At 44.3% G+C, this 25,131-nt stretch overlaps 1 protein-coding gene across 1 annotated transcript in view; it reads left to right on the top strand.

The window, feature by feature from the left end:
* DOCK7 (dedicator of cytokinesis 7) overlaps positions 1–21,976 on the top strand; it is a 108,652-nt gene extending 86,676 nt beyond the window's left edge. Inside the window, exons 36-51 of the mRNA XM_086617078.1 lie at positions 1,054–1,150; positions 1,965–2,099; positions 2,809–2,961; positions 4,184–4,342; positions 4,605–4,705; positions 5,664–5,856; positions 6,812–6,955; positions 7,903–8,034; positions 9,045–9,059; positions 14,410–14,544; positions 15,636–15,725; positions 16,474–16,710; positions 17,307–17,450; positions 18,324–18,430; positions 19,473–19,640; positions 21,934–21,976. Of these exons, the coding sequence (XP_086473204.1) occupies positions 1,054–1,150; positions 1,965–2,099; positions 2,809–2,961; positions 4,184–4,342; positions 4,605–4,705; positions 5,664–5,856; positions 6,812–6,955; positions 7,903–8,034; positions 9,045–9,059; positions 14,410–14,544; positions 15,636–15,725; positions 16,474–16,710; positions 17,307–17,450; positions 18,324–18,430; positions 19,473–19,640; positions 21,934–21,976 (2,053 nt within the window). The remainder of the gene's footprint in view (positions 1–1,053; positions 1,151–1,964; positions 2,100–2,808; positions 2,962–4,183; positions 4,343–4,604; positions 4,706–5,663; positions 5,857–6,811; positions 6,956–7,902; positions 8,035–9,044; positions 9,060–14,409; positions 14,545–15,635; positions 15,726–16,473; positions 16,711–17,306; positions 17,451–18,323; positions 18,431–19,472; positions 19,641–21,933) is intronic.
* Positions 21,977–25,131: the final 3,155 nt, after the last annotated feature.

Raw genomic sequence — 25,131 nt, 5'->3', positions numbered from 1 at the left:
GTCTGGCCCTTTGGAACCTACTCAGCAAGACTTTCCACACCAAGAATTGTGCACAGCTAATTGCAGATGATGTTATTTTACATAGGGCCAGGCCCCCAGCCTTCATATTCTGGAGGCTGAAAAGTAGATAATGAGCGTATGACCCAGCTCGCAGAGGAAGCAGAGTGTGGCAGGGGAGGGTTGCTGCAGTACAGGTCCCAGAGCCGAGTCAGCTGCTGTCCCCTTTGGTGTGTATTTTGCTTAGATGTTGTCAGTTCCCATGGGTCACCCTCCTGCCGTGATCTGGCCTGGTACGAGTCTGTTGGAGATGGCACCTGTGGTTGGGCTCTTCAAATATACTGCTGGATCTGTGCCAAACGCAGCTTGTGCTACTGAAATTAGGTGGTTGCTGCTGAATTCCTGGGGCTGCTGGTGTGAGTGGGTGTATGAACTTTGTAAGCCTTTCCAGGAAAGTGAGTGCCTGGCATATAACAGCAAAATTGTGTAGTTTTTCTTGGAGAGGAGAATATTCTTCGAGAATTGTAATATAATGTAGCTTAAACGGACAAAGATCGCACCTTTACAGTACATGCTCTATGCTACAACCGGTCTGGGATCTACAGCTAGCTGCTGGGATCAGCAGTGCAGATATACTCGCTCGTGTAGCACCACCTCGTGTCCATAGCCTATAACATAAACCATACGTTGTGTTCCTGGTTTTGCTGTTGCATGCCTAACGATACTACTAAACCACTTTTGAGTTGGACTTTGATTCTAAACTGTTTGTTGCGTTGCTGGGAGAGTAACGAAGTGTCAAAGTAGTGTGATCTCTCCTGAGCATGATGAACGTAAATCCCGTGGAAGTTTGTATATGTAAAAAAAAAAAAAAAAAAGTCTTTCTCTTCCTGTCCTTTTAATGGATGCATTGAAATATCCTTGTAGTGTTGTCCAGTAATAAATATACACATTGTGACTGGTGTTTTCCTGCTAATGTAACAATATTTTTGTTGGGAAAATACGTAGATCTGCTTCTTAAATAGAAAGTAATTTTCTTGCTTTCTTTTCTCTGGTTAGATCAAGGGCAGAGATAGAACATGAGGCACTTATCGATGGAAATCTTGCAACGGAAGCGAATCTGATTATTTTGGATACACTAGAGATAGTTGTACAGGTAAGGATGATAAGAAAATAGAGATGTGACAGCGTTACGATCACCTGGCCAGGCAGCAGCTTGTTAAACCCAACCTGCCTGCTGCTCTTGACTGCCTGAACGCTGTCGGAACTGTTCAGCTCCCCCGCTGCAGCGGGAGGGGTGGTAATGCCTCTCCTGATCCTCAGCCCATAACAATCTGGTTTAAAATGTCAATACCTTCCTTCAGTCTTCTTGAAACTTGTTCACTATTGTAATATATGAAGCAGTTCTTCATAAAACTCAATAAGGAACTGTAAACGTTTCCAAGTTCTGCCGTGTTCTAACCGATTCCTCTAGTTCCTTCCCAAATCCACCTCAAGTCATCGGGTTCCAGGAGAGCCTCCTGTATCTGTACTTAATTCGCACGGTGCAGGAAAACTTCCAGGCTCCTTAGTCTGTGTGCACAGCCCAGCTGTTTCCTCACTCCCTGCTGGTGAGCATGGACACACGGCAGTTTTGTCCCCTGCCTTCTGTATGAATGAAACCTGGGCACGGGCTGAAAGAGGGAGTAGCAGGCTTCCCAAATCCACCTCTGGGCTGTAGGGGAGACCCAGGAATTCCCACCTAATAATCTACCTAGAGGCCAGCTACAGAGTTTCCCTGTAGTAGAACAAGGCTCCCAAAGGTCAGAGCCTCATGGGGTGGAAAGCACCATCATTGCACTGCCGTTAGTGCATGGATCAGGTTTGCATTACCTGGGGGTTGGCTCAGAAACGTGGCTGTTTTGCAGGCCCAGCTGGCTGGGTCATTTCTTTTTTTGCTCATGCAACTCTTGGTTTACTTTTGACTGCAGACTGTTTCTGTGACGGAGTCCAAAGAGAGTATCCTCGGCGGGGTGCTGAAGGTGCTTCTGCACAGCATGGCCTGCAACCAAAGTGCACTTTATCTCCAACACTGCTTCGCCACACAGAGGGCTTTGGTTTCAAAGGTGAATCCCCTGCAGATGCTATAATATGTCCTGAGCAGCACCGATGGGAGGATTGGGCTGTTTTCTTCCTTTGCATTGGGGTCACTTCACTAAGCATTGATTATTTTGTGCAATATTGGTTTTCAGGGAGTGTGGTCGGGGGGTTGATAGATCCTGACTATTTTCCATGATCAGTACCTGTATTTATGCATTTTGGGTTTGATGGCTGCACACAAAGGTGCAGTTCGCGCAGCCTGAGTGTGGTGTGGGTTCCTGCTGGTTGGTGGTAAGTGAGCAGAGGCACCTAGCCAGCAGGGAGCAGAAAGCACAGATGGAATTTAAGCTCTATGAATCTCACTTAAAATGGATTTATTTTACTGGGCCCATAACTTAAACCATTTCCCAGTTTCGGTAGGTGTACTGGGAAAAGCTCGAAGTTTTAAGCCTGGGTTTTTGGAACTAATGTAAATCAGTCTTGGGGTGTAGATATAGGAGCAAGGTGTGGGGGTGGGTAAAATGAGTTCCCTTCCTGTGCTGCCAGTGAGTCTGCTTTTGCCTTACTGTAAAAGTGAAGTGATTCAAATTAGCATAATTCCCCTCAAAACAGAGGATGTTGGGCTTCCTCTAATGCCAGTGTATGCTCATTGCTTAGGATTGCCATGGCCCTTTTGTCCGAGTGCTCGTTCCTGTCTGTCCAAGCGCTAATTTTCTCCTGTGCTGTTTTTTCCAGTTCCCTGAGCTGCTGTTTGAAGAAGAGACTGAGCAGTGTGCAGATCTGTGCCTGAGGCTTCTGAGGCACTGTAGTAGCAGTATCAGCACGATACGGTCACATGCGAGTGCCTCTCTTTACCTTCTGATGAGGCAAAACTTTGAGATTGGGAACGTGAGTACCCTGCTGCACTTCATTAGGTTATTGCATGTAAACTGGTTGAGGGCTGCTGGATGGAGCTCTGTATTCCTGTGGGAGAAAGGCTGTTGGAGGGCTTGCCATCGAAATGAGTGCGATGTGCAAAGGGAAGAGAGGCACGCAGCAGTTACGTGACTTTGCCTCACTCCTGGTCTGGCAGTAACCCCACGCTGCTGGTCAGTGCTTAGCAGGAGTGCCCTGTCTCCAGTGTCAGAGTCTGAGCTGTATGCCCAGAGTCTCTTTGCAGGCAAGTTGTCTCTTGTGTCGGTTTATAGAAGGATGCAGAGCCCTGTCTGGAACATCCACTGCAAGAGTTTCCAGACCTGTCAGTTTGAAAGGTTTGCATGCTTTTAAGATTGAACAGTTTGCACTCGAGGGGCCATTTGGAGGAACTCCTCCCCTCTGCCTTGCCTTCACACACCTCTAGGTGAGTGCAGAAACAGCCACAGCCCTTTCTGTGGCACAGCTGGTATGTATTTCCTTTCTGAAAGGGCTGTGTTAGTGCAAGTGAGTTTGCAATGCTGGGATTTTGTTTCCATTCAGATCTTACTTACCTCTGACTACATCTTAGCTTGACACACTCATGTGCACTTTCAGTTGTCAAGAGAATTCCTAGCCTTAACTCTTCCAGTTATTTGGTTATTCCAGCCTTAACTCTTCCTGCCTTTTGCAGGCATCTATGTAGCCATGTATAACAAAGTGGTCCCTCAGACATCTTTTTTTAAATTGCTTTAGTTGGTTCCCCATGGTGAGTAGCAGAGCTGGAGGGACCCACTGGTTCTGGGCCCAGGGACTCTTAGTGGATTGATAGCAGTGGGTTAACAGTGACTCCACTCTTTAGGCTAGACCAAACCAAAAGCCAGTGTCTAGAACGAAGGCTGTATTCACAAGAGGGAGTTGAACATCATCCTGTTCAGGGTGCTTGAGAGGAGAGCAGGGAGAAGGAGAGAAAACTAAAACTTCTGCAGGAGAACCTTCTCCTGGAAATAAATAATTCTGTCATCAGATTATGAAGTCAGCAGCACCAGAGGTTTATTGTAGTCACTGCTCTGTGACAGCCCTTTTCACAAAACCTGTTTTCTTTTTTGTATCAGGTGTCTGTCAGGAGAAGGGTGCAGTGACCAGAGCACTGATGCTGCAGCAGAATGTTGCAGTATCTCCAGGCTGTTGAAATACAATAACAATTTCTCTCTTGCAGAACTTTGCCAGAGTAAAAATGCAGGTGACCATGTCTCTCTCATCCCTGGTGGGGACATCCCAAAACTTCAATGAGGAATTTTTGCGACGTTCCCTGAAGACTATTTTGACATATGCTGAAGAAGATCTGGAACTTAGGGAGACAACATTTCCTGATCAGGTAAAACAAATACCACAAGAGAAGTAATGTGTAGTTCATTAACAGGCTGTTCTTAAACCTCTGTCAATAGCTGGAATTTTCATGTATTCCCTGAAGGAGGTAAGTATTTTTTTAATCACCTAAGTACGTAAAACTCAGGTTCTTGATTAATTCTCACACCAAGATGCAAATACACAAAGGTTCAGTGTGACTCTGGTCCAAATGTAGCAGTATGTAGCTCAAATCCCATTGCCAGTTCATTACAGCAGTATATTTTTCACAGGTCCAGGATCTAGTGTTCAACCTCCATATGATCCTCTCTGACACAGTTAAAATGAAGGAGCACCAGGAAGATCCAGAAATGCTGATTGACCTGATGTACAGGTAGAGTTTATAACCATGGCACTGTAGGGACAGTAGGTGTCAGTGCTCCACATGGTGTTTGAACAAAGCTTTGTACCTACTGCCCTTCCTGTATGCAGAGCAGGAGGTATTGTATTGCTGTGAACTTTGATTACTTGCTTTTTATTAGGAATTACTTCACTTTAAACTTAAACCTGTTTTACACTGCTTGCCATGCTTCACATTTCACCTGAAACCTGCACAGCTACTTGCTGTTCGGTTTTGGATTCAGGTATTGCCATGAGCCCTTACAGAGGTTGGTTTCTGGAGCATTTCCAGGTCTTAGTGCTCATGGACAAATATTGTACCTGCCTGATGTGTTTGAATGTGATGTTGATAGGTTTTGTTTGGCATTTATGTAGCTTATCTTGGATAAGAGTAGTTTCCATTCCCCAGCAGTCTCTGACAATCTCATCCTCCACCTGAGTAAAGACAACTCTCCCTGCTTGTGAGGGGAAACTTAAGGATCTTTCAGGACCTGCTTGCACAAAAGGCTTTTTGCTGGTGGTACATATGATGGTCTCCAAATGCAGAAGATATTCCAGAGCCACGTTAAGATCCCAGCTACCAAATTGCATAGTGTTGTCTATGCAAATGGTCCTGAAGGCTTCTTAGAAGGTGGCAGAGATTTTGTCATAAGCAATCAGGCAGATCTGCTCTGATTGTCCCACGCCTTTGACTTACTACCAGTCTCCAAGTGAAACACAATCTTTGTTTGAGAGCTTCAGCAGTCACCCAGAAAAGCATCTTGCCATCAGGGGGCAGCTGCAGTTGCTTACTTGCTACTAAGTGGCTCAGAAATGTGTAAAGTAATTCAGGGTAACTTTCCATCTATATAGCTTCTTGTCTCATGTATTTCTAGATAGCCTAGCACTGAGGGTGGTTGTTATTTAAGCAGAAGTTACTAAATACTAATGACAGAGGTTTTCTTTTCAATTAGGATCGCAAAGGGCTATCAGAATTCCCCTGACCTGCGCCTGACCTGGCTGCAGAACATGGCTGGAAAGCACTCCGAGAGGAGCAATCACGCCGAATCAGCCCAGTGCCTGGTCCACTCTGCAGCCTTGGTGGCTGAATATCTAAGCATGCTGGAAGACCGAAAATACCTCCCTGTAGGGTGTGTTACGTTTCAGGTAGGAATTTATTGTATTTCCATAGAATCATAGAATGGTTAGGGCTGGAAGGGACCTTCAAAGGTCATCTAGTCCAACCCCCCTGCAAGGAACAGGGATATCTCCAACTAGATCAGGTTGCTCAGGGCCTTGTCCAACCTGGCCTTGAACGTCTCCAGGGATGGAGCATCCACCACCTCTCTGGGCAACCTGTTCCAGTGTTCTACAACTCTCATGGTAAAAAATTTTTGCCTAATATCCAACCTGAAACTACCTCCCTCTATTTTAAAACCATTACCCCTTGTCCTATCACAACAGGCCCTCCTGAACAGCCTCTCCCCATCTTTCTTGTAGGCCCCCTTGAGGTACTGGAAGACCGCTGTAAGGTCACCCTGGAGCCTCCGGGTTTTGTTATCTGTTATTTTGGGGTTTTGTTATCTGCTGCTGAGATACTGAGTATCTCCATGTGTCGGGTGTTACTGTGTCTGCGTGCTCATACTGCACTTACTCTGTTTGTTTTGGGGAGAATACGTTACAGCAACTTCTGAAAACGTGTGTTATGCTTGAAGACTGTCTTGGTTCCCCTAAGTCTTTACAGCCATAGCACTGAGTGAATCCATTTCTTTTTATTTCTCCATATCAGTCATGGGTTTTTACCCTCTTTGATCTGACCATTTTGTAGCGGGCGCAGTTGATGGAAGTGGTTCATGTGACTGGTGATGTTAAGCAGGACAATACTGAGTAGACCAAACAAGCACGTGCTTAGCCTTGAACGTGTAGTTGCTCCAGTCCAGTTAGTTTAAGCATGTGCTGAAATACCGAGCTGGTTCAGAAGGAAATTAAAGAAAATGGATGTGAAAGCTGCCTCTAAAAATTTTAGGATTTGGTTGAAAATCAGCTGATTTTTAAAGTATTGAGAGTTTTGAATGTTGTTTAAATTGAGTAAAGATATGTTATCTGCGTTGTATCTCCTTAGAACATATCTTCTAATGTTTTGGAAGAATCAGCAGTTTCTGATGATGTTGTATCACCAGATGAAGAAGGTATCTGTTCTGGAAAGTATTTTACAGAAGCTGGTCTGGTGGGATTGCTGGAACAAGCTGCAGCATCTTTCTCCATGGTAGAAGACTTTAATTTCTTTACCTATCTTCTTCAGCAATCTTATACCACTGGGCAATATGAAGGAAAATGTTTTCTCTGTGTATAACTCTATTGTAACCACTTAATTTACATGGAGCATTGGGAGTTCAAGACAGCTTGGTTTGCCCTCTGGAGTAAACTGTGCAAAGAACAGGATCTGGGACCAAGAGGCCTTTGTGTATTTCCAGTGTCTTTCACTTCAGTACTGCACATTTGGGAGTTCACAACAGTAAAGAAAGGCCGTAATGTTTTTCCTCCTCTTCAAAAAGAGTGGGCTGAGAGCTGTATGTGAGCAGTGTTAATGAGCTGGTAGTAGTGTATCCACCAGAAACCAAGGAAAACAAGTGAATTATTTCCCACCACACAATATGAAACTGTTCAGTGGGTTTAAGTACAAGCAGCAATAACTCCAGAGCAAAGACCTAGATGCCCTGCTGAGGGCTGGCTAAGCCATGCAGTGCAGTGTCGCTGCCTATGATGGGCTGGATCCCCTCCATTAGAGACATCTTAAGGAATTTTCACAAAGCCCATCTCATGGAGTGCCAAAAGTTGGATGTAGAAGTCTCTGAGGTTGAAGATGCACTACATAGAACGAGCTGTACTGTGCTCTTGGGCTTCCATATTTAATTCCTATAGATTTGATTAGGATCCTCTATGCTCTTTTACATATATCCATCCAAAATACCTCAGTTTTGATTCTGTTAATAATCTCATTTATTAGTAGCAATGTGTAATGCAGTAGGCTCTTGATTCCAAAGGTGACTAGGGATTTTATTCCATTCATATACAGGTGTATTTTAAGAAAAGGTGCTGATTACATCACAGTGCCACCTTTTCATTTTGCAGTTTTCTAATTGAAATGCTGGTAGTACGTATCATTCTTGCTGTTGAATTGATGGAGCAATCTGATGGACCTTATTTTTGTAGGCTGGAATGTATGAAGCAGTTAATGAGGTTTACAAAGTCCTTATTCCTATTCACGAAGCTAATAGAGATGCCAAGAAGCTATCTACTATTCATGGTAAACTCCAAGAAGCATTCAGCAAGATTGTTCACCAGGTAATGATTTGAATTTTCAGCTGCAATGTGAATTGTGAAGAAACTTCAAATGCTTAGTGTAACTAAAAACTACCTGTTAAGGAAAAAACACTTTAGTCATGTTACATGAGAATTGTCAAATGGTGATCCACAGTAAATGCAGGGATTACTAACAGGACTTTTTATTTCTGAACATTGAACATGACAATCATCACATGCTAAGTTTCATTGTAACTTCAGAAATATCCAAGAGTTAAAAATTCCAAATTGTCTGTCAGTTTATCCTTTCAGATGTTATTTTAACCTGTGTTTTGCATGCTGTATTTCTGGGTAAAACACTATATCTTGCCTTTAGCCTGGTAGGTAACGTTCTGAAATGTTGGGATTTTATTTATTTATTCATATGGTGGATGAATAATTGAAGGAACGATCTAAACTTAGGTGGTGCAGAACCCACCAGCTTAGGTGCTGAGCGTTTGATGAGAGACATCGAAAGTTCTCAACGCTCACAAAGCTTAACCAACCTCAGCTAAGCAGGAGACGAGAGCACTTGGCAACTCCCAGGAAGCACATGTTCTCTTCTAGGAGAGGCCCACCGGGTGCATGCCTTTCTACCAGAGCAGGCAATCACTCGGCAGACCCTCCTCCGGTATGTGCCAGTGCTGCTCTGAGCCCCCCACCCCAACCAGCTTTCTGGTCATGGGCTGCTGGGTACACCGTTGTCTGTCGGTGTGGTTACCCTTCTGCTCCGCTGATGTTGATTAGGGCTTCGATTTCATAGGATCCAGCTGAGAGTCCGGTGGTTTTCTCCACGTTCTGGCATTGCCAGATTCCTGAGGTTAAGTGTACCGATAGAGGGCAATCCCTGAGTGTCCTTCTAGGCCAAGGATGGCCGTTTTGGATGTATGATGACTTACAATCATTGAAACCATTTCAGGCTTATGATACCTTACATTGATGGTCATGTTTTGGCCTTTGAAACTTTTTTTTTTGGTTTCTGTGACATGCGCTTTCTACTTTTTATTACACAGAGTACTGGCTGGGAGGTAGGTAACTCCATTTTAGTTAGTAAAGAACACTAATAGATTTTTCAGATGACTCACGCCAACGCTTGCCCACATGTGCTAGTTGTGGGTATTTCTGTTGCTGTCTGCTGTTAAAACAATTCATTAACCAAAGAAATACCAATAAACCGATTGTGGTCGTAGTAGGAAATTCTTCATAAGAAGCTATAGGTAGTGCATGGATGCTGATGTGTTCCACTAATGAGGTTCTTTGGTGAATGAGCCACTGTATCATCACTAGTTCGTTTTTATAATTTGTTTATATTTCTTTTCATCAGCATTGACACAGAATATCATCCCTTCATACCATATTTTCACCCCACCCACAGGGGTCGATTTAAGCAATAATGCTCAGAGGTACTGAAACACAAAACTGGTTTACTGCATGAGCAGACTGTATCTCAGAGAATAGGCTGCTTCCTTCTGTCCATTTAAAAACAATCAATTTGTTATGTAGCTGTTTATCTGGCAGTAAAGTAGCTCGATTGTGTCAGTTTTGCTGCTTTCATTTTTATAGGGGCTGTTTGCTCACATTTCTACAGCACACACCACGAGAACCACACATTTGGATTAAAAAAAAAAACAAAGCAGTGGGCTTCATCTGCAGTCACACACAGCATGAGCTTGATAACTAGTCCAGCCAACACAGTGGGTACCTGAGCGTCAAGAAGTCTCAGAAGACGTTTTAACTGTTTCATGAATATGATGTTATATTATTTGCTTAGTCTTCAGCTGTCCAGTTAATCTCTGCTTTTCTGGGAATCGGGCAACTCAGTATGGGCCATCTCACTCCCACGTTTCCACCGCAGGAGAGCATTTAAGCCCGTGCTTCCCAAACCGGGGCCAAGAACAAAGTTCTTCTACGTTGTGTGACACAACTAATTTGGGCTGATGATGTCTGAACGTCTGTTTTAATTGCAGCCTTAGCAAGCAGTGGAATTCAGTAGCTTAAAAGTAATGCCTGACACTTAAGGGCTGGCCCTGTAAATGGTTTGCTTGTTGTTGTGAAAAGTCCCAGCAGATGAGGCAGGACAGCAGTCCAGAGTGCGTGCGGTAGGAGTGCAAACGATCTGTGTTCAGTAGCCAACAAAGGTGAAGGCCTGTGAGCATCTATTTTGATTAGTCTGCCCCTAAATCGACCCCTGAAGAAAATCCTGTCATTGGTTATGATTCTAACATCACTCAGTCATGTTTTACTGCATGGTAAAAGACACCCATGGTTTCTGTTCTCGTCTGTCGTCGTGCTCCTTCATTGCCACACTTCCGCTGATCTTTGTGCTTTGTAGCTTTCAGATTTGTTGCATGTTTTGCCCTTTTTCCTCGTTTTAAATACTTTAATTGATGCTCACCCTTTTTTATTTTAATGTTTATTTGCTGCCAATTTGCTGCTTGTTTGTTTTTTGGAATTTCCCTAATTAAATACTTTCTGTTTTCTCCTCTATCGCCCTGGTTGCTGACCCTCCTCCCCACTCTTACTATTGTCTATTGTGGTAAGTTCCTACTTGTGGAATTTTTTTCCCCCCCCTCCTTTCTCTTTATTCCCTCCCTTTTTATTTTTTGTTTTACACTGTGGAAACCCCAATTTTGTTTTACCAAAGAGCTATGCCAACAGCAGAACCCCCCCTCATGTCACAAGGAAAGCAGTGTTGCCAGCTACAGCACTGAAGTACCCTGAGTCTGGCACCAGCGCGTTTCTGAGACCTGCTTAAACATACCAAGTGGTGGGTTTTTTCTGCTTGTATGTTCCTTCATTGAATAAATGTTGAATTAAGTATTTTTGTTTACTTTCCAGTTAGGAAGGTTGTTAGGAAAAACATCTTTTCATGCTATGCCATGAGAATTCAAAAATGCTTTTTAAAGTATGTGGGATGATGTTGCCATTGAACAGCAGGACTCCAGGAGCTGGTACTTTCAAAAATTCAATGTTGGAAGACTTGTAATAGTTGGCAACACTGCAAAAGACCTTGGGTTAAAATTGAGAAAGAGAGTATCAGTGCTCAGTTTGGTAAAAATGGTTGGATTTGGCATTCTGCACAGTGTGTATGGAGGAGTTACTTTTATTCCTGCATACTTGGGGTGACTCTGCCTTCAGGCAGCTGCTCGTGTGTTGGTCTTGGTGAAGAAAGCAGATCATCACTCTTGCGTCTGATTGTTGGCAAAGCTTTTTGTGTGCGTGCAAGAGATAACTCTAAAACTTTATTCCCAGCAATTTTGAAAGGTATTTACCATGCATAATAACAAGTCATGAACCTTCATAAATCATGGTGGCTGTTACCTGCTCTGCCAGTTCTGTAATGGCTATTCAGTGTTCACCTTCATTCTCTTCTCCTCCCAAAGACCTATTATTTTTCATAAAATAATAGGAGATAAAATGCTTTTAATAATGTCTCCCTCATATCTGCATTTTTAGCTCTTTTCAGAAACAAGACCATGGAGTATTTTTAAGTTATTTGTTTTGTTTTCAGTACTGTGATTAGATCAACTTTGGTATTGGCTAAATTTCAATTAAAAGATCCGAGTGCAGAGCCATCCCGTATTCTTAATGCCAGGCACGAAACTGAGCTCTCCTGATCTCAGGGGGCTGGCACTACTGGATGTCTGAGTGAGGTGAGACATAGCCCATAGGTGTTTGCTGTCCTGGAGGAGTGTGTTTCCAGCCCCTCGCTTCCAGGTACAGATCCCCCATCATGAGTCACATGTGTTTCATGGCTGATGGATCCAGGGCTTTGTGGGGAGACACTTCTGTCACGTTAGAGGCTAACCAGTGCTCCTCACTGCTGCCTTTTCTCCCTGGGATCCTGGTGATAACTGAGTTTCAGCAACTGGATTTACCAGGGAAAGCCAGTGCAGCTGGTCTTCATGATCATGAAACAAGTACATAAATTGGGAGCTGCCTTCTCACAGGGGCACTGAATCTCACCAGGCTTCCACGCAGCTGCCACTCCTGGGACTTCCCAATGTCCCGTTACTCTTATTTTATGCATTTAATAAATGCCACCGGAACTCCTTATTAATTGATGCTGATCAACAGACAACCTTTTCTGCTCGCTCGCTGTTATTTTTACAGCAACGTAAATGTATGCTGCCTGTAACAAACAGCTGTCTGGGCAGATGTCCATGTGGCAGACACCTTGCAGGGACCAGATTCTGCAAACACTTCGTAGCCTGAACATCACTCGCCAAGTAGGCAGGAAAAAAAACACGAGTTAGAAGTGTACCAGTGTGTCCTCCATTGCCGGCACCTGCCCTGTGCTCATGGGTTGGGGCAGGATCCCACCACCTTCCATGTGGAGCGTGCCCAGGCCCCGTGCAAAGTTTGGGGAGATATTTCGCGTGGCAGTTCCCCTTAGGCAGACATGGTGCTACCTTGGGAAGTGCTTTGAGAAAGGAGCCCTGGAATCACAGCTTTCTGCCAGGATATTGAGATTGACTTGGAAAAAAAATAGCACAGGAAGCTGGAAATACTGGGTGTTGAGGGATTTTAGCATGGGTAGTGTTGTCCAGAACCGTGGCTTTGAAAAGGTAGTGATGAGTACATTATGAGTTCGTTAGACTGCTTGTTCCCGTGTGGGTCCAGAGGGACAGACTCTGGAGAAAGACAGGGAGTCCAGGGAAATAGCTCCCAGATGTTGCCAGATGGTACTTCCAATAAATCAGTAATAGCTTTGCAGCTGGGGGTCGCACCCTGAGGGGTGCTTCTGGGGATGGCGGTGGTGTGACGGAACCCTTCAATCCATGCTGGCAGGTGGAGCTGGATAAAAGCCCCTCTCTGGAGGAGGGCTGCTCAGGGATGGGCTAGAGCAGGGGGCCAAGGAGCCACATTAAGCAAATGAGCAACTCTGGGTGCAACTCCTTGTTTTCTTAAATGGGAGCGTGTGTCTGCGCTCTTGCCAGAGCAGACCCAACAAATTTGTGTCTGTCATGTCCCATAGAAGAGCCAAGGTGTGACCTGCGTGTATTAAGCAAGGCTGCTGCTGGCTCAGAGCTGAGCTTTGCCCTCCCGAAGGTGCTTGGGGTGGGCAGCAGCCCTCGCCCCAAAAAGACAACACCACGTCCTCCTGGCTGTGCCCAGGGCGAGAGGAGCTGAGCCGTGCCTGGGCAGCTCCGGAGTCATGCCCAGGAGTTTCCTCCAGGCCTGGAGAAGGCGGTGGCTTCCCATGACAGGGCTTTTTCCAGTCTCTGGAGTTTGCCTGAGTTTTTTTTTTTTTTAATTTTAGTTTGGCATATTTATCCTCTTTGCCTTCCATAGATCATGTTCACCATCACCACAAGAGATCAGTTTTGCCATAGCAAAATACTAAAAAAAAAATAAAAAATATAAAAATCATGCACAGCAGCCAGGAGATCTGTAAGTGCTGTTTGAAACCAAACACTAGCCCGAATTCAGAAACATTGAGCGTTTTATACTACATCACACTTTCCCACGAGAGTAAAGGTGAACATTTTCGAGTTTCTTGCTGAAAGGCATTTCTGGTTTGTGCATGCAGCGTGAGGTTTGTTTTTTTTTAACAAAATCAAAGGTGTCATTTGTTTTTAAAGCGTTTTTCTTCTCTCTGTCTTAATCAGATTTTCTTTGTTACTTTTCCAGCAAAAGTCTTTCTTGTTTCTCTACTTTTGTTGCATTTCTGGGCCAAATTCACCACTGGTTCGGATGGAAGCAGGTACATGATACAGTGGATTGCATCTGCTTTCGCCAGGAGTGACTTTGGCCCTCTGTACTAGACATTAGTTACTAGAAGAGAACGTAACACCTTCCAGTTGACATGCTCTTTAAAAAGCACTTACGTGTGTGTGTGTGGGAGTGAACTGGACGTTGACTTCGGCCCAATCCTGCAATTACTTGGGAGTGGGTTCCGGGGGCTCTGGTGTGGGTCATTTTCAGGGATGTCTATATGTCCCAGCGTGCTGCAGGCTGTCAGCATCTGGACTTCCCCACGCCTGTGCCTACAGGCTATGGACCAGGTCCATAGAGATTTGGAGAGCCTGAAATAATTACCCAAAGGAAGGGACTTGCCTTTGACTCTTCCTCAGAGACATCAACACTTCCAGCCTCCTCCTGGGGTGGGAAAAGTCATTGCAGGGTTGGGCTAATGGTCGTAACTGATCCATGTAATTCCATGTTAGTTTTTAATTTCATTGCGGTGTTTGCTGCTAAATGCGTTCATGCTGAGTTTCAGATGTGTTTTTCTTTCCCTTCTTTCTTTCTTTCTATGTTTTCCTTTGATTTTTAACTTCTTTTTTATTTTGCATAAATTCAGGAGCCCGCCTGCAGCCATGCTTGGGGATATGCATGTCTCCCCACTGAAGTAACCTTTTGTTTCTCCAAACCTAGGATGGAAAGAGGATGTTTGGCACCTACTTCCGAGTTGGTTTTTATGGAACTAAATTTGGAGACCTGGATGAGCAAGAGTTTGTTTACAAGGAACCCGCGATAACAAAGTTAGCTGAAATTTCCCATAGGCTCGAGGTGAGATGACTGGGGCTGACCTCAAGTTCTGTCTGTGAGTTGCAGTTTAACTATTTTGCATCAGTTATTTAAGAGCTGCATTGCCAAATTACAGGAAGTGGAGGAAATTAAAATCGTTGGGCAAAACCAGTGCTGCGCCTCTTGGAGCCTGATGCAGAAAGTTTTGCATTTTTCTGTCGTTTTGTTGCCTTCACATCATGTTCCTCTGCTTGTAGAGATTGAGCCCTCTAAGGTGGCTGAATTTCAGAGCCCTCGAGGTGGGACATCATGGGTCTGAAGTTTGTTTCAGCTATGAACCTGCAAAGGCAACTCTGATCCAACTGGGGCTTGGGTGCAGCTCCAGCTACCACCCAGTGATCATCTGTACCATGTAATGGTTCGTCTGGCCTGGTTTTGTGCCAACTAACCTGTGTCTAGATAACATCCTAGCACAGTTTAGGAAACAACATGGATCAGAGACTGTTCCCAGTAAGCACTGTGGACAGATGAGGCTATCCCCAGTGGGAAAGGGATGAGCAGCATGGCTGTGGGCCGTGCCGTGCTGCATGTTCGTAGGGGCAGAGGGCAGACCTGGCCCTGTTTAATTTGCTAGAATAGATCTGATGTCATGTTGTTGCTCGCAACAATTCAGCCGCTGTCACGTTGCGCTGAAAGCAGCGGCGTTGTTTGAGGTTTATGCACATGAAACTGAGTGCAGAATCTGGCCATTCACGCAGCCCAGCAAAGCCGTGCTCTGATGCAGCACCTGATTTCCAGGCAGATCCCGTATTGACCCCAGTTTTCAGTTGAGCTCACAGACACACAGCCAGCTCAAATGGCTTGTTCAGAACCACGCAGCGTGTGTGCACGCGGTTGGAAGGCTCCCGAGTTCTCCTGCCTTCCAGGGTGTTAGGCTTGTTTTTTCCTGTTGCCCCTGGAATGCGACTGATTTAATTCTCCTAAGTTCAGCAGATCACATTCAGCCCCGGCACAGCCACTGTTGAAGGCATGTGGAGCTTCACCTCCCCTGAATATGCCTTTGTCTCTCCAACCCCCATCTCTCGTGGCTGCCATTTGGTGTTTTCTTTCAATGCGTTTGCTCTTGATTGTAGGGATTTTACGGAGAACGGTTTGGTGAAGATGTGCTTGAAGTGATTAAGGACTCGAACCCTGTGGACAAATGTAAACTAGATCCTAACAAGGTAAGAACACAAGTACAGGTTTAGAAGTAGAACAGGTCCTGAATGTATGCAAACGTAATGGGACAGATCCTGCCCTGAATTTCACCAAGTAGGCAGTGACATCCACGTACAGAAGGTCTTGCGACTGCTTGGGGTGAGAGTTGGGGAAAATCATCCCAGGAAAGGAATGCAGAATTAGCCATTTCATTCCCTGCCCCAGCCTCAGCCCTTGTAGTAGCACTACAAGGTGGTGGGAAGGGAGGAGATGAAAGGACAGCAGAGGCCCAGGCTGTATTTGCCTTTCTCTGTAGTCTCTGCCGAGCGCGAGGAGGGAAGGGAGTTTGCCATTCACTGGCCTCTGGCTTTTGTTTGCAGCTGCAGCGTTTTGTCGGTCTTGTGCCATGTCCTTTAAGCGTAGCAGAAGTAACAGGAGCGTGCCCAGGAAACAGGACTGTGGCTTAGGGCAGGGCATTATCTGCAAGGAAAGGAAGGAAACGCTTCCCGTGAAGAGCGTGAGAGGAGAGGGGCAGTGAGCTGGATTTTATCCAGCCCAGAAACTGCTGAGCAGCTTCAAGCTCCCCTAGTCCCTGCTAATGTAAGTGTGGTTTTTCTGAGTGAAGGCAGAAAACAGTCATACATCTTCCAGGGGCAGCTCCAAGAGGAAGGAGCAAGCTGGGCTATTGCACTGCTAAAAAGCAGGGTGTGCAGGAGTCGGCTCTTCTGCTCTGGCCCTGCTCCTCACCGCGCACTCCTGGGTTCCCTCCTGCAGGCCTACATTCAGATAACCTACGTGGAGCCGTACTTCGACACGTACGAGATGAAGGACAGGATCACCTACTTCGACAAAAACTACAACTTGCGGCGTTTCATGTACTGCACGCCCTTCACGCTGGACGGCCGCGCTCACGGGGAGCTGCACGAGCAGTTCAAGCGCAAGACGATCCTGACGACGTCCCACGCTTTCCCTTACATTAAAACCAGGATAAACGTCATTCACAAAGAGGAGGTGAGGCCTGTGCTGACAGGGGCTTCCACCTCTTTCACCAGCGTATCCACATCACAGCAGCTGGTGTACGCAGGTGCTTTTGCTGAGGTTGCTCTCCTCCACTCCGCTTGAGCAGCGTGTCCCTTGCTCTGCCTTGCAGCTCACTTGCATGGCCTCAACGGCCCTAGGCCAGCGGGATCCTGAGGCTTTGTGGAGAGATTTATTGAGCTGTGTTAATTTTTCAAGGGTAGGTAGGAACTGATGTGATCACTGGGACACAGTAGAAGATGCTTAGGCACTGACAGTGCTGTAACCCTGGGCTGTTGGTTGTAGTGACCGCAAAGGGACATGAGTCTGCCCCTTCAGAAGTAATCTCAGAGAGCTCTTGAGTACCCAGATGTAGAAACTCATTTAAAAACCAAACTTTTTCCTGATATTCCTAAACCAAGACTGAGACGATGCGTTTCTGAAGTGCTTCTGTCCAGTCTGTCAGTCTTACTGGTGTCCTCGACCATTTCAGTGTGCCACCCCCAAGTGACTTTGGTGTTTCTGAAAGTCTGTGTCTGGTTGGCAGCCTCAGCCATAACAAGTGTCCTCTGTTCTGGCTACTTGCTTAGATCATTTTGACACCCATTGAAGTTGCCATAGAGGACATGCAGAAGAAAACACAGGAATTAGCTTTTGCAACCCACCAAGACCCTGCGGACCCAAAGATGCTGCAGATGGTGCTGCAAGGATCAGTAGGTACCACAGTAAATCAGGTGAGGATCGCCGTCTGAGTTGGAGACACTGGGGTAGACAATGCAGTAGATGCTCAGTGTTGAGCCTTATTTCTAAATTACCTTGGATTTTTTCCCCCACTCAGTCTATGGGATGTGTTTTAAGGTCACTGGTAGGTCTAGACCAGCTGCTCTCAGTGACTTTGCTATTTGAGTGAGAGTCCTGAAAATGTGGCTAGATCTGGAAAGTGGCTTAGAAGAGACAGCCCTCCCTCAGATACCTGCTCCTTCCTGGTATTCATGGTTGTTTCTGCCTGTTTCTCCTTTTCCCTTTAAAAAAAAATAATAGAAATTTATTACTTTCCCTTTAGTTAGCCAGGCTCTGGTGGGTGGAAGTAGGATTGTGTCCTGTTGTGGTTTTTGAAGAAAATGGAAAACAAAACTAGTGAATGCAGAAAAATTGAGGAAAAACTGAGAAAGTATGAGTAAAGCTCTGCTAATGCACAAGCTGGAAAAAAGTCAGCTGGAGTTTCAAGTTCTGGGTCGAGTTTACAGTGTTGGCAAACGCTTCCTGGGTTCCATCTGCATTGTTTAAACTTTGTCTTAGTTGTGAGTTGAGACAACTTTGTCAAAAGTCCTTATAAGAGAAAACAAACGTAGAATCTGTGCATTTTCTCACACTGTTTTCCAAAAGCTGAGTTTTATTTAAAACAAAACAAAAAAAAAGCCTAAAAGAGATTCAGTTGTCATGATGTTTGGTGATTTGTGCCAGATTTACCAGCTGCAATTCTTCAGGATGCATTCTGTAAGGAAATGTTGCGTTTCACGATTGCTTCTACGTGCAAGAAGTTTCTCCAGTGATTGGATATGACAGGTGGTTCCGAGAAACTTACTTTTTCTCTTCTGCTCCTAAAGGGACCATTAGAAGTTGCACAAGTTTTCTTGTCTGAGATACCCAATGATCCAAAGCTCTTCAGACATCATAACAAACTACGGCTCTGTTTCAAAGACTTCACGAAAAGGTACGGAATATTGTCTTCAAACTGCCTGCCAGATGCGGTTATTACCACCACATCAGACAGGAACATGTGCAATAACTCAAGGGTTATCCAGAGAGAGCAGCATTCATGTTGTAACTCCAGCTGTCCAGTTTCCATACGCAGCTGAATTCCTCAGCTGCCCAGTTGGTTCCCTGTTTTTTTTGGTGCTTCTGGTCCATGACTTAAGGGGCTGAAGTTGTTCGGCTTTGCTGTTTATCAGGAATGAATTAATGATCACAGTTCAGTTGTGAACAAGTGTTCCTGTTTCAGAAAACACAAGAAGCCACGCTGGTGCAGATGAACTAACAGCTTGGCAGAGTCAGGAGGAACTGCTGAATTGGCCAGGAGATTTAATTTCCTTCTGAAGTGAATCTCTCCAAACTGAGTGGAAGCATCCTGGCAGAATTCTCTAAAGAAATGCGCTGGCTGCTCTACTTTTCTCTTGAGTAATACAAGTCTTTTGCAAGCACCAAGGAATTTAAAAGAAAATGTGTAATTGAAATAAACATGTTCCAAGCAGATAGATCCAGTGGCAACAGTTTTCCCGTGGGTATTAAATGGCATTGATGATGCAGTTCTTTTCCTAACCTTTGTTTAAATTACATCTTTGCAAGTAGAAAAGTTCCTGATGAACACCTCAGTCTGCTATTAACTAATCTTTCCGTAGGAGAGCAGTAGATCTATCCATCTTTAAATCCTCTTGGACTGGAAGTGGCTTTGTGGAGATCAGCTTTTCATTTCTCTTCAGAGTGAATAAATATAACTGGAGAGTAGATTAAAATAAAAAAGGAGCTGGCACTCTGGAATTGAAATGGAAATTGGAAATATGACACCCCTCTCCTTTCCCCATGGACACCAAGCAGTTTAGCTGAGTCTTTATTACCCAAAAGACAAAATAGAAAAGGATATTATGTGTCATCCCAGAGGAGCAGAGTGAATTTTTTTCTGTACTATTTGGTTAAAAAGGCTGTAGCAAGCAGCTCCTTTTTTACGTGCACAAATTTCACAGGCTTTTGTTTCCTAGATGCGAAGATGCTCTGCGCAAGAACAAGAGCCTGATCGGTCCAGACCAAAAGGAGTATCAGCGAGAACTTGAAAGGAATTATCACCGGTTAAAGGAAGCTCTCCAGCCTTTGATAAACAGAAAGATCCCACAGCTGTATAAGGCAGTGCTGCCGGTCACTTGCCACAGGTGGATATTTGATTTTGCCATTTCAGCAGAGATCAGGAAGGTGTAAAACTAGGGACTGGGGTGTCTGCTCTTCCTGTTGAACCTGTGACATCTATTTGTTTTCAATTATGGCTCTTTTGGCTGAGTCCACCCCCTTTCCCCTTCTGTCCTGACTTCGGAGCACTTCCCCTCCCCAGCAGCTATGACAGGTGGTATCTCCAATGGTTCCTTTTGTTCCTGATCTGTGACAATTTCTTTTTTCTCATCCTGCATCCCATTTTTTTTAGATTCAAAACCACCCTCAGCATGACAGGACTTTGACACTTGTTTGTTCCCAGTGAAACTGGGATGAGGAGCTCCAGGGGCAGGCAGGGTGGAAAAATAGTTGGTGTCTTCCATGGTGGAAGACCGGTAAGCTGGAGTCCAGGCTTTTTGTTTGTCTGCAACGAGACTGAGCGTAAAACCCCTGTTGGGAATGCGTGAAGTAGGTCAGAGCCCGTAGCACTGTGATCCCCGGTGTCGTGGTTTAACCCCAGCCAGTAACTAAGCCCCACACAGCTGTTCACTCGCTCCCCCTCCGTGGGAGGAATTGAAAGGGTAAAGGTTGAAATTTTAAAATTGAAAGGAGCGAATTGAAAGGTTTAAAGTGAGAAAACTCAAGGGTTGAGATAAAGACAGTTTAACAGGGAAAGCAAAAGCCCCACGCAAAAGCAAAGCAAACAAGGAATTTCTTCACTCCTTCCCATGGGCAGGCAGGTGTTCAGCCATCTCCAGGAAAGCAGGGCTCCATCACTCGTAACAGTTACTTGGGAAGACAAACACCCTCACTCCCAGTGTCCCCCCCTTCCTCCTTCTTCCCCTAGCTTTATATGCTGAGCATGACGTCATACAGTGTGGAATATCCCTTTGGTCAGTTGGGTTCAGCTGTCCCAGCCGTGTCCCCTCCCAGCTTCTTGTGCACCCCCAGCCTGCTGGTGGTGGAGTGGGATGAGAGGCAGAGAAGCCTTGACACTGTGCTCACACAGCTCAGCAGTAACGAAAACATCCCCGCCTTATCACCACTGTTTTCAGCACAAATCCAAAACGTAGCCCCGTAGTAGCTGTTGTGAAGATTAATTCCGTCCCAGCCCAAACCAGCGCAGCCTGGCGCCGGCTGCGGCTGAGCCGGGTAACTTTGGGTACAGAGAGTTTCTAACGAGGCTCCGGCTCCCAGAATAGGGGCAGGAGTGTTTCCCAGGTGGGATCCTCCCAGCTTTGACCTGACAGATCTTTGGCTTGACACCAAAGTAATCTTTGACAAAGTAATCTTGACACCAAGTAATCTTTGGCTTGACACCCCGGTACATCCCTGTCTGCACGGCAGGCTCAGGCAGCCCAGCAGGACTGCCCAGGCACCGTGATCTCATACTGGTGAGGAGGGGGGGGATTCTGGGAGGCACCTCCTTAGCACTGGGCAGGACGGTGATGGTGCTTCTAACGACAGACCCTTCAGGAGATTTGTGGAAATGTGGGCTTCAGCTCATGTCCATGCCGTTGGTTTAGGAGAACGCAGCCCTGGTTTTGAAAGTGTCATTCAGAGGTAAAGAGCAATGGGAAGCAAAAAAAACATTGTGAAAAGAGAAACTTGGCAGAATTACATTCTGAAAAGATCACGACTTAGTGCTGGATGAAGGATATGAGTGTCCCCAGCTCACACAGCAGTGCTCAGCGATGTTTTTGTAGCTGAATTTGATGTGTTTTTCTGTCTGCTGAATACTGAGAAAGGTGGCCTTCCCCATGCCCCGGGTCCATGACATTTAAAGCTCTCTGCAGATCATGCACTGTGTGCTAGCTGGTCTCTGCTGGAGTCAGTTCTCACTGACTGGGGATGGTGGGAGTTCCCAGTGCTTCCCTCCCCACCCAGGTGGGAACCTCACCAGCACTTTTGTCGTGGTAATTATTTTCTAATCTTGTGAAATTCAGCCTGTGCAGGGAGTCTAACAGAGATATTCCAGACAAATTCCACTTAGAGATTTATTTGAAAGACTAAAATAAGATTTCGGTAGTGCAGATGGTTTGTGCTGTTTCTCTACGTACACATGAATTAAACTTTCTGTCAGCTTTCATGTCCGTAAACCGTGGGCAGTTGAACGATCCCAGATACAGACCAAAATCGATTCATTTGAAAAGCAATGAGTTAATGTCAGTGGACTTAATTTTTGTAGTAGCCAGCTGTAGAAAATACTGGAAATCGAGTACAGAATCATTCGTCTGATGAGGCTTCTTATCTCATTGTGGAAAATATGAGCTCATCATTGTATTTTCTCTCCCTCAGAGACTCCTTCAGCAGGATGAGCCTTCGCAAAATGGATATCTAAACGAGTTAAAAACCAAAATAAAAAAAGCACTTAAAATTAAGGTTTTGAAAAGAAAGAGCCTTGTTATCAGCGCTGGGAATCAAAGAAGTTTTATTGTGAAATAAAACTTGGACTTCATCCTGGACATCCCACACAGCTCTTCCTCCATCAAAGTGTTCAGTGGCCAAAAATCATTCTGAATTGTCAAATGTAGACTTATCAATGTTTGAAAAAAATCATGACAGTGGTATCCAGAGTATTGGTGATAAGCTGTAAACTTACCTGTTTTTTAAGGCATTTTTATGACTCAAAGGTACACTAAACGCATTTACCTTTATTTATAGCATTACCTAATGTTAAATTTATTTACTTTTAGTTCATATATTTAATTTATATTAGGACCATACGCAAGTGCATTTTTGAAGTTTTTAATGTAGTGATGATGGTTATTTTGATGGTACTATTAAATATGTGAATGTTTACACTTTAATTCCCTGTGCATTGGACTTCAGAGCTTGCCATCCTTCGGAAAAAGGTTCAGAGAAAGGTAAGTCTTACAGTAACACTCCTTAACCAAGCGGTGATTTTTTTTATTATCCCTATCCTTTTGCCTTTGTAACTCTGAATACGAATTGCTGCAAAGAAAAATAATTCCATCTGTAGCTGTCAGAAGAATGGAAGCACATCTTGTGCTTCCTTCAGTAGCAGTGAAGTGGAGTTTCAGCATCATTTCTGTGTGTACGTGGTCATTTCCACCAGCTAGGAAGTCCAAACAGCACGGTCATCTCCTCGTAACTTCGAACGTGCCATTCAGCTTAGCAGTGTACATGCAAGTAGACTGCTTCTTGCAGCCCTTTTTTCCATTTAAAAACCAATTTCACAGGGAAAAAGAACATAAAACGATATCACAGTTTAAGTTAAAAGCTTACATAGAAAGCGTTCTTTGCATTGTTACTTATGTAAAGAAAAACATGTTTTACAGCATGGTGGCTGTAAATTATTTATTTTGGTGGCTAACACAGCACTTCAAGGAAGCATCAGGATTGGAGCTGAGTACACAACTCCTAAATCTAATGCTTTATATTATTCCTCTCTGTATTGAACAACGTTCTTTGGAATAGGTGGTATGTGATAAAACACAACCTTATTCTCTCTATATAAATACCTAAATATGCATACATATACATATATACACATATGTATATTTAAACCCAAATTTGATGAACATACTTTATCTATGTAAAAATATAAGGGAAAAAAAAGGGGTTTATATGCTTTTTAAGGGTTTTATGAGCTTTTAAGATAGCAAACAATTACACATCATCACTTCCACTTAGTGAGTATTTGACTTTTGAAACCTAAATCGTTTCACCTTCTGTTCCTGTGTGTTAGGAACATACATGTTCCTCTATGTGAGAAGGTGCTGGGGGAAGGTGTTTCTTGGAATTTGCTGTAGGTGAACGGCCTGCGCCGATGGGGTGGCACCCGGTGGGATGGCACCCAGCAGGATGGTGCAGAGCAAGGTGCTGCAGGGCACGCTGGCTGTGGCCAAGGAGTGTGTTGGGGCAGGGAGGGCAGTACTGCTGATTTTCTGTCCTTCTCCTGTGCACTTTCGTTCCAACAGCTTCATAGTGGTGTTTTTTGGTAACGTAAGCGCGGTGCTCTTCCCAGCGTGCCAGTCCCTGTCCATTTCCTTTGAACACGAGTAATCCTGAACTAGCTCAGCGTTTACACAGGAAAGCCTGCATGGAGTTTCTTGCATAAAGAAAAACTACTCCCCTAACCTAAGCCTTTTAAAAAAAAAAAAAACACAACAAACAAACTTGGAGACATTTTAAAGGCTTTTTGCAAAGCCCAGGGATGTTGACAAGGCTTTGGAGGCTGCATGGCAGTCTGGAGCTCAAAATGGAAATTAAGGAAGGAGGGAGTAGCTTTGCAGGAGATTTATATGACGAGGCATGCAAAGTAGTTACGAAGTGAAAAAGAGGAAACAAATCCCAATAGCCATGAGAGAATGAAACCTTAATTTACAGTAGTCCTTGTATATTGTTTCTTCAGCTTGGAAGGCATCTGTGTTAATCCAAATCTTGTATAAACATCCTTTGATTTTACTGGATGGCTCCAAGTCAGCATAAATCTAACTGGCTTATGAAACTCATGTAACTCGTTGAGTAGATAAAGCTCAGAAGCGTAACACAATGGAAAGCTGAGATTGGGCAGCGTAGGATGAGGGAAGACAGCTGGGTCTTCCTTGGGTTACACTGCAGCCAGTATTTTGTTGAATGTAATGGAATTTTGTTTCCTTGGAACATTTCCTGTTCCTGCAGTTGAAAGAAAAAGTCCTGGGTCAAGCGTGGCAAAATAAACTTTCATTTGCAGGCTGAAATTCAGCAAACCCCATGCTGCAGGCAGTAAAAAATAGCATTGTGTAATGAGATTTGGCTGCCCTTGCAAGGTAAGATTACTGTTATTTTTTTGTGATTTTTTTAATGTAGATATTTCTTGGTTTAGACTACAAAATTACTTGTTATGGTGACAGTGCTTTCGAAGGGTGAAGGGTTTCAATCAATTTGTAATTCCAGATTTTTCTCCTCTGTAGAAGATTATTACTACAGACATCTATTCAGCATGAGTTTATAAACAACTCTTAAATTTAGTCCAGCCTTTATTACACTGTTTTCTAGTGACAGTACAAGCTTTCCAGACTGAAACACATTTTAGTAACACATCATCATTGAGGATATGTTGCAAAATCAAGGTCTGTACAAAAATCTGAGGTCTACCATAACATGGAAAATACACTAAAGGTGTTTTTCTAGAGTTACATTAGTGTTTATACTATATTATACTAAAAGATTGTAAAAAACTAAGCATTGCAGAATAAACTAGGTAGAGGTTTCTAGGGCTTTTCCTGTAAATAAAATAATTTGTATTTGAAAAAGTTTATCAGAAAACTAGGGCTTACTCACATCTTGTGTATCTTTTCCTCGTTTCTCTCTGCAGCAGCGCTTGATGTCATTCCATCCATGCTATGACAGCAGAAGTAACACTCATCCTATTTTATGTCATATTTTAAAGATTTTAATTGTCTGCAGTTTATAGGATTCACATTAACATTTTAGCATCCAACAGGTGATTTTGGATTTTAATTTCTAGTATTTAGTGCCAAACATTTA

Source organism: Tauraco erythrolophus, chromosome 10, assembly GCF_009769465.1.
Source record: "Tauraco erythrolophus isolate bTauEry1 chromosome 10, bTauEry1.pri, whole genome shotgun sequence".
Taxonomy (NCBI): domain Eukaryota; kingdom Metazoa; phylum Chordata; class Aves; order Musophagiformes; family Musophagidae; genus Tauraco; species Tauraco erythrolophus.
The sequence above is the reverse complement of the archived record's forward strand: the minus strand, read 5'-3'. Positions and strand labels throughout refer to the sequence as shown.